Raw genomic sequence first — 9,854 nt, forward strand, 5'->3', positions numbered from 1 at the left:
ACACAAGCGAGGAGGAGGGGGAGCCCCGGTGCTGCCGCCGGAGTCGCGCGCAGGGCCAGCGCCAGCCTGGGCGCTCCTGCGCCCGGCACTTGTTTGCAAAACACGTTGGGTAAATACTTGCTCTGAGTTTCAATTACTCAGTGTTTTTTTTTCTACAGATTGTAATACAAAAGGGCGGTGTTAGATGTACAGCTTCATGCACCCACTCGAGAGATTAGAACGCAGTTAAAGCTGTTGAGTCTGGTTTTTTGAAAGAAAGAGGCAGAAGAGAGAGCTTCACAAAAAATATTTTTAATATATCTGAACTTTTCACTTTTCCAGTTACATAGAAAAACAAAACAAAACAAAAAGATGAGTTTGGTACACAGGGGCTAAAACCAACCAGTGTTCTCCCCTGGAACAGATGAATTAATCTTATGACCCAACTCCCATTTTCTTGGGCTCGTAAAGAGACAGCTATTTTTCCTCCCCAAGCACAGTATTTCTTCAGCAGCAATGGAAATGGGATCACAGCAGCTTAGCGACCCTTCTATAAAGCTCTGTATAAGCCAGTGATCTTACGATGACAACACTGTCCTTGAAAGAAAGAGCAGCAGTCAGATATGGATGCAGACATGGAATGCTTAGGTCATAAACATGGCACTTAAAAAGGTAGCTTATTTGAAGGCACCACCACAGCAGAGTGGCCAGTTATTCTGCTATATGCCCGAAGAAAGATGTTTCCTTTCTGAAATTTATAAAACTATTTAAAAAAAAATTGTACCCAAAACATGCTTTTAAAAAAATATGAACTGTGCTAAGCAACTCTTAAAATTTTGGTATATTATATATGTGTATACGTATATACCTACACACAGCAAAAAGCATGTGTGTTTGTATATATATATCTATCCATTTTCCCTTTGAACATTTAAGGCTTGAGGAGTTGGTGTTCACATTCAGTAGCTTTCTAGCTTAAGACGACCTCCATCTCCTTCACTCACAAAACGCTTTCTGCCCCTGTAAGAAAGTAGAAAGTATCTTTTCAGTAATTCAAAGTGGCATTGCTTTTCTTTTTTTCTCCTTACTGATCACTAGGAAGAATCTTCTTTTGGTCTTGGGAGTCAAATACAAGGTTCGAGAAAGATAAGGTGTGAAAGTTCAGCAAGATTAACAGACATTCTTAATCACTGATAAACTGCTTAAAATCCATCTGAACCGTGCATCTAGGTTTACTTGCAAGAAACTTTTCAAAATTTGCATTGTCAAGAGCTTGCTCACCTTTTAGTGTTCACACTTGTGAAAGATGCTAGTTTGAAAGCCTAGGAATGGCTGTTTTCTACCCCAAATTGACATACATAAGCCAAAAATGCCCTCTCAACATATTAATGGTAACCGAAGCATAATCAAGCTTTTGATGCAGTGATGACTTTCAACCCTCCCACACCCCAAACTTGCAAAATATTTGATACAAAGATACAGACAAACTCAAATCTAAACTCCACAAGTAGAGGCTGTTTTTAATAAAGACACATTTCAAAATCTGAATTTATCACAAGCTGTCAAGGTGGTTTAAGGAGCCCAAGAATCCAACCTGGAAAAGATCTGTCTCATAAATAGTAGTCCCATGCATAAAATTGCAAATAAAAATTGTAACATCCTATTTAAAAATTCACATATATTCACAACAGGAAATGAAACTTACTAATTGTATTGTGACCAGTAAGGAGAGAACTGAATACTGGCTAGCTGCAGTTCAAAAAGCATTATTTATGCTATGAATAAGTAAACAGCAACAAACCAAAAGCACTGTAATAAGCCACAAGAGATACAAAGGGATCAGGCTTATTCCACATAACTGTCCTATTCCTTTTGACGTAAGCGTTAGAACTGATTGTATTGTCTTAGAACTCTTAATTCATGCTGTTCCTGACACTTAAACATTTTTTTTAGCCAATTTTTTTTTCTTTTTCTTTTTCCACTGTAGCTGACAGTTTTGCACTGTCACCTACAGGGATCACTGTGACACCTGAACCTTCCATCTCAGTACTGCACTGATGTCTACTAAGAAAATCAGGAAAATAGAGAAGAGGCAGGCCTTCATCCTCTGCAGAGCACACAGGCCTGCTGCCTGGGACTCACCGGGGGCTCACCTTCCTCAGGGATTTACCACCATCCCCACATGACAGGTTTCACATCAGTGCAGCTTCTAAAAACGTTTTACCAGTCCAAGCCTCTGTTTCGCCATCCTCCACAGTTTCTAGTTCAAACCTGTAACACTTTGATCATAACATCCTGCTTTCTGTTACCTACGATGGGGACAAAAAGCAGTCCCTTCACCTCTCTACCATAAAACAAGTACCTTGAAGGACAGAGGTCTCTCAGTGGTTTGGAGATTATTCCAGCTTGAAAGCATTCCTCTACAAACCGCTCAAGCACAGAATAGGAGTGTGGCACATCCAGGTTAATATCTGGGATTTCACGGTAAACTCGTTCATAGCCCTGCAATGTAAGAATTCAAAAAATGATCTGGCTGTTCTACAATTTTATTATGAATTTTTAATAGCTCTTTTGCACTCAGAGAGGATTTACTTTTCAGTATAGTTTGGACTGGTTTTTTTCAATATATTTTGAATTTATTTTTCAATTTGCCATGGATGGTTTCAACAAACCTAAAGCAGAGCAGCTGAAAGTCAGTGGGAAAACAAGGTAAAATGCCACCCAATAGCATGGTATGACACAGCTACCCATCCACATAAAAACACCATCTACATTTTTAACTTCTGAAGAAGTCAATAGTACAGAATGAGTAAGTTAGCCTGGCGGCTATCACTTGGGCAGTAACACAAGGAAGAAAAGTTAACTTTTCTTTCACATAATGGAACAAAATGTGACTGTAAAATCACCACCACACCAGTTTATGCAGCAGGGGAAACACTGGTGGCAACTAGAGATGGCTTCAGCATTTGCCACCAGCAGTATGGCTGCAGCAATTTTGACCGAAGTTTCTGTGTGGTACCTAGTTTGCCCTGGGACAGAACAGCTGTCCTGTATCCACACCTAGAAGCAAAGCCATAGATAATTCCAACTGTAAAATGTTAACTGTTCCGACATTTGTAATGAAGGTGGGTCCTTACTGTACTACTACAATTGGGAAGAATTACTGGATAAAAAGAAAAATTATATTTAAGAAAAACGAAGCTGTATTGTGGCACTTTAGATTATTAGTTTTAACCATTCAATTGCATAAAAGCAGTTGAAAATATTTGATGATTTAAATATTGTGTACCTTGCAGTGCTATAGCGCACTACTGCTCGGAATTAATCTGTATTTCTCTCAGTATATGACAAGTGTTGTACATCTATCAGTGACAGATTATTTGTAAGCGATATAGAACGGTTGTGGAGAATTTCAAAAAATTAAGTCATCAAAAGACTACAAATAGCACTTAGAAGTCAGTAAAAACTATACCAATTTTGGAAGACCTTACCCAAAATTCACTGAATGCCACACTTACTCTTTTCATTTGGTCCATAGTAATGACAGAAGACCTCCAGAGAGACTTCAACAAATCCAGTATCATTTTAAAGGTCTTTTCTCCAGTTGACTCCAAAACCATTACAACAGCCTAAAACAAACCATGCAAATGTTTTAACAAAGAAATCAGTGGCTCGAGTACATGTGTAAGCAGGTGAGGTGTGAAAAGGGGCAAATTCATTATTATGCTTTTTCTGGGGAGACAAGTCCACTTGTTACCTGCACTCACAAATTCAGTATATTATTATTTGAAAAGAAAAACTGATGAAAAGTTACTGGATGAAGATAAAAGGTATAAAAAACTAGAAAGTACTACACAGAGTGAAAACTATTGCCTTTCTGGCTCTGGTTTGAGAGATACATGACTATGTCCATACGGTTGCTGCAGTTCAGATGGCAATTAATTTGTAAAATTAATTTTGTAGCTATGATTTTTTTGTATCTGTGATTTTAGAAGAACTTCAAGTCTATCATCTTCAACAGTCCACAACCCTCATCATCTGGTTTTCTATCATGAAGGAACTTTAGAAAAGAAGTCAGTTTACTGAAAAATTTGTAAATTGTGGGTGTTCAACTTTCTTGGTAAACAACCACTTCCCAATTTGGCAGATAAAAGAGTACAATTGGGAACATCCTCCCAAATACAGAAAAGATGATCATTCTCTTGTATAGTCTAGTTCTGAAATATCTCCGAGCTTTTACAAATGTGCTAGATGGAACAATCCCACCCCAAAAGGAAGCTCTATAATTTAACAAAAACGGGTAACGCCTTTTAGAATATCCAGATACATGAAACTAAAAGGAAATAAACACCAATACAAAGTATGGCTTTGCTGCAAGCATAAAATACACTATCTTCTTTATGAATCTATATAATAATCTGAATTCAGCTATTTACCTGACAAAGAAAAATCAGTTCTGGATCTTCCCAGTCTTAGCAGCAGCTTTCTCGTTGCACAAATGTGCACAGAAACCATTAACTTTACATGAAACTATTTGCTTATTTGAATAACATCAGAACTTGCAACCTGAGCTTCAGATTCCAGTTATAGTATTTGCATGCCCACATCAAAACCAAACCAAACCTGTTGGTATCACTGACAATTATTAAAGGCACTCTGATTTCTCCTTACTTCATATACAAGTTCATGGTGAAAATGGGGTACTTCCAGTTCCTGAAGGCAACGTTCAGCTTCCAGTACATCTCCGGAAAGCAAATACTCTTTCAGCAACATATCAATCTATTGAATTTTAAAAGAAACAAAAAGCCCAACACAGGATATAAAATTAAAAAAACTGACAACTGTTTTGATAATCTGCAACCATCCAGCAGCAAGTTAGTTCCCACTACTTGCTGCTAATATTTTTATGTATAATCAGAGACACTGTCAAGCAACCTGAAACAGTATAAGCCAAATACCTAGCCATAGTACTGATACAGACACACAAGCACCAAACCCCTTGCTTTCTAATATGTGTATCACCATAAAAAATTAATATGATCATGATTAAGTTGATCTTCTCCCCTAGGCTGCTTCTCCCACCATCTGTTACATACTCACAACTGAGAAATTGTAACATAACCACTAAATGTTCCTGTTTCTTCCTCTCTTTATTACTGTGCTTTTAATCAGTAATGCCAAAAAAAATAATAGTTTATCTAGTTTAGCCAGTTTCATCTTGGCTCTTCTAATTACTTCACTGTTTTATATTGTAAGCTCTTAAAAATAAAATGCTTAAAAGGTTTGCTTAAAGCAAAAAAAAACCCCAAAACCAGAATATTGTCCTACCATGTTCCCACCACTGACAGATACTACAAAGTCAACAAAATTATCTACGTAAGTTTTTAAAAACTACTTTTTGTAAATAAATTGTAAAAGGGAAGAAATCCACACTCAAGATATCATTTTGCTAGAGGATATATTTACCTCTTTGCTCCATCCCAAACAAGGTAAGCTTAGGCAAACAGTACACTCTAGAGAGAAGAGGTTTGTAGAAATCAGATACCTCTTTAACAAGGTGTTTCACAGACTGCTGGCCACCTCCTGACCCCCACACATTGTCAATTCGCTTCCCACCCTTTGTCACGCTCAGCAGCACAGTAGCTCGGTCCAGTGCAGCTCTAGAAAGCAAAGTTGGTGTTTTAAAAAGTTATTAGAATACTTCATTAAAAGTCACCTGGTAACATCCCCCACTGCTACTCCTCTTTGAGCAAAGCAACTGAATCCCTGGGAGGAAGTCAGGGTTAGCAACTCCATGGGGACATTTGGATCAAGAAGCTGGCAAGCTAGCTTCCAAATTCTCTTTCTGCCACCCCTATACTTTTGTTACACCATGCTAAGGACAGGTAACAATCCTGTGATGGTGGCGTATCTGAATCTTCAATGCAGAACCTGAAACATCCTTGCAAGAAAGAATTTATAATTTCTTATACAGAGGTGGATTGTATCTGGGCTCCTCCAAGAATGCAGCTTGGCATGTATACCTTGAACAAGAGAGGCTTCAGTAGCTTCCACACTGGAGCAGAGCTTTTCTACAGAAATACCATTTTCTGTTTGGGTCTAAAGAATTATGAAATCTTGAGAATGTAAGCCGAACCCAACACTTCAGGAGGCAAATATGTAGCTGCCAAAAGAGGGAAGCTTGCCAGTTTGTGGAGAAAAGGATGAAAAAGGAAGTAAGGTGAGAAAAAGAAATCTCAGATCCAGTTAAGCACCATCCTGCTAAAGAAGGAACTGTTATCCCAGTCCTCATACTGGGGGCTAGCCAGTAACAATAACTCTGTTCACCAAGATTTAACGAGCAGAAAAGACCAGCCAAGCAAGAGCAAAGGAAAACAATTATACTTCTTGATGAAGAGAGCATTACAGCTATAGAGTCTGGGAAAGCACTGCCTGAGCTTCAAACCTTCATAAGGCAAAACAGTTAATCCCTTGTGTATTTCACAACATATTTACGGCAGCTGCCCTGATGCTATATTTACTCGTTAATCACATTAAAGCTTTTTTCTAAGGACAAAACCTTCTATAATCACTTGTTTCAACTCTTTCTTTTTTTTCCCATGCTCAAACATAAGCTAGACAGCAAACCTGACAAACTGAACTCACGTGTATTAATACGTTTTTCAGGCACTTTAAGTGTTTCTCCTCTGACCCAAATCACTCTGGATTTTGTTGTTGCAGACTTTATGAGTTTCTTTATAGTTTTAAATTAAACTATAAGAAGTTACAGAGAACCACACAATTTATCCTGAAGTCCTAAATTCCTGATGATCATCTTTGGCATTTGAAATAGAAAACTGCAGCTATATAGAAAAAACAAGAAAGTTACCGAGCTTGGATGCAATCCACCGTGCCTTTGTAGCTATCTATGTAGGTACTGCTTAGAACCCCATCTCCAACAGCTCTAGCAATAAACTGGCCCACCAGCTGCAACAAAACAAGCATTTTTTAATTAAACACTGAATTTCAAAGCAGTTCTAAGTAGACAATTATAATGTGCTTGGTTTTCAGATTTTATTTAAATGAGTGATCTCAAAGTAAAAAAACAGCCTGGGAAATCAGTAGGGATTACAGACAGCAAGACAATCCACAGATATTTTTCAAAATGCAGAGTTGGTTTCAGTTTACTTCATCGATTTTAGCCAAAACTTAAAAGAACGAACTTTTGACCAGTAGCATAAAACTTTACAAATATACCTGTGGTGCCCTGGGAGAATCCAACACTAATTCAGGTAGTTCTTTAAGCAGTCTGTCAAAGGATTTTTCCACATCAGTTTTGCTTACTACCGTCCCACAGAGGTCAGAGATAAGCTTAGATGTCATTTCCCTGTGACTGGCCTTCCCCTCTAATGCCAAGGAAACAGCCAACACTGGCACACTGTATTTCATTTCACCAAGGTTTAAATTCTTCAGCATCTCCTAAATAAGATTTGAAAAGCAAAACACAGTAGGATTTCTTAATTTTTACTATCTATCACAAATATATAAATACTTACATGCTTATATTTATATATTTACATATATGCTTCTACTCATGTAACGAATATAACTGCTCGGGTGTTCTTATTGCACATTTCTTGCCAATATCTCTATATACTCATTTATAGCTAGCAGTTGAATTCCCTTCTATACTACAGGTTTGCCCCCTAAAATAAGGAAGTAAAAAGGCATATGACATACCGAAACTTCGTTAGTATCTCCATGTTCAAAATATTCCTGAATGATTGGCGTTAATGTTTTTTCAAAAGCTCTTTCATCCAGAGGTAAAACTACTGTTTCATAGACACAGTTCTCCTATTTTAAAATACAACAAAAGCATTTACCCTTTTATCTTTTATCTTATGCGGTGCTAGTAGCATCAAAATATATCGTCTTCTAAATCCCTAATGCTTTAGTGTTGGTAGTCAGTATTCTGCCAGAAAACATCAGATTATGTCTCTACCATTAAAGCATGGACAATGCTGCCTAAATGTCATACTGCTTCTATTTTGAATTGAACTGAAAGGCTGAATGTACTGTTACCTGATGGTAAACATTCCTAACTCTGTTCCTAGGACTCTGCTGACACCACATGAACAGAGATCCAGTACCTATGTGCTTTGTACTGAAGGAAGAGCAAGAGAAACTCCTGTCCCAGCCCAGCAGAGTTAGCTGGGCCACGGCACAAGATTTAACTGCAAGCACCTTTCCCAGCAAGTGGCACTCCAGTCCTCCATTCTCCCTCCTCCTTAGTGACTGCGTGATCAGACAGGCGATAGCAAGTACAAATCAGAGAAAATGCATTTTCAGAATACTTGTGCATGAAGACATTTCCCAAGGGGAAAAAAAGAATCACACAGCAACTGCCTCCTGTATAACCTGGTCCTGCAGAGTTCCAGCACAACCAGATCCCCCCCACTGTAATTCGGTCCTCACAGACTACAGAAGTAACATTCGGAGCAATACTAAAGATCACAGAAATCTCAACCAGGATGCTTTCTGACTAACGCTTATTGAAAAGAAGCTTTCCATGATCAGGAAGTATAGCAGAAGTCCAAAAGCCTGTCCTTTTATCACAGCAGTCTCCATGTACAACCTTAGAAAAGCTAAGCATACAGAAGTTTCATGGAATACTCATTCTTCATTAAACTTTCCTTATGCAACTTATCGGCTTCATTTTAAGTAGCTCTCTCTGTTAATGTAAAGCATTGAATTGCCAGGAAAAAACTGAGCCTGGCTGGAGGTTCTGCTTGTGTTATACAGAATTTATGGTCTCACAGTTGTATTGATCTCAAGAACTTTAGTAATCTGTGTCTGCAATCGATGTTTCCTTTCCTCAGTGATTTAATTTTATAAAGTACCCTTTGCCCAATGAGCTTTACTTTTTTTAACCCTGACAGTATGGCTGTAAGGTACAGTCTTCCACAACATATTCTAAATAAATACATGTAAACACAATATCCAGGTTGTCAACTTTGCACTAGTTTGAAGCATTTATACCAAACAGATACAAGACATTGGGAGAGCTGGGAATACAGGAAAGAGAAAATCCATAAAGGATACTGTCCGCTACTAAATTCCTGACTTGAGAACATCTCTGTTGCATTTTTAAACATGGTGCTTGTTCGCAGTGTCAAGCAGCACTGCAACATTCAGCTCCATGGGAATAAGCAGTGAAAAACATACCTGGGAAAAGGATGCCACCTAGTCAGGTTCAGAAAGAGGGTTTGTGGGGTAAGATCTGTGAGTATTGCACTGCAACACTCCTATACCAGTTGTCTTTAGTCATTCTTGAACATAAAAATGAGCATTTAGTACAGCCAGGCAGACATTCACACAACTCATGAGGTCAAATTACCGTTAATATAAACATCACAGCAACTGAAATCAATAAAGGAAATATAAAGCAACACCGCAAAGAAATTATTTACCTACCTGGTCATCATCATAATTAGGATCCTTAATATCTACTTCTTCCACATCATACACTTGACCTGGTGTTCCCCAAACTCCTTTACCACCTGCTCCACCTGGCAACAGAGGAGACAGTAAGCAAGGAGCACCAATTTACAAAAAATACTTCTGTGTTCAACCCAACATTCTTTCACTTAAGAGGCACTGCTTGTGCCCACCTCCTGACTCTAGCATTACATACCGAAAAGTGTACGTCTGTACGATGTGTTCCCACTTTAGCAGCCAGGTTTTTTCAATCACCACTAACATACTAGAAGCAGTAGGAAACTTCACAAGAATTGCCGATGGTTGAAACTGTACTTTCAAACATAACCATGCTTTAAGTCTGCATTAATAACAGTCCTATGAACCACCGGGTCATGCACTTCGGTCACAACAACCCC

General features: G+C 38.3%; 1 protein-coding gene across 1 annotated transcript; it reads right to left on the bottom strand.

Annotated features, from left to right (window-relative positions):
* Positions 1 to 590: 590 nt before the first annotated feature.
* Positions 591 to 9,527, bottom strand: PDCD4 (programmed cell death 4 (neoplastic transformation inhibitor); the record flags this gene model as incomplete). The annotated part of the gene is made up of 9 exons (XM_009873693.1): positions 591 to 999; positions 2,342 to 2,481; positions 3,498 to 3,608; positions 4,651 to 4,758; positions 5,525 to 5,639; positions 6,848 to 6,945; positions 7,216 to 7,437; positions 7,699 to 7,812; positions 9,433 to 9,527. Coding segments are annotated over 9 exons (1,064 nt in total), but the record flags the coding sequence as incomplete, so codon positions are not given.
* Between the last annotated feature and the right edge of the window lie 327 nt (positions 9,528 to 9,854).

The sequence above is a fragment of the Apaloderma vittatum genome, unplaced genomic scaffold, assembly GCF_000703405.1.
Source record: "Apaloderma vittatum isolate BGI_N311 unplaced genomic scaffold, ASM70340v1 Scaffold45487, whole genome shotgun sequence".
Classification (NCBI taxonomy): Eukaryota; Metazoa; Chordata; class Aves; order Trogoniformes; family Trogonidae; genus Apaloderma; species Apaloderma vittatum.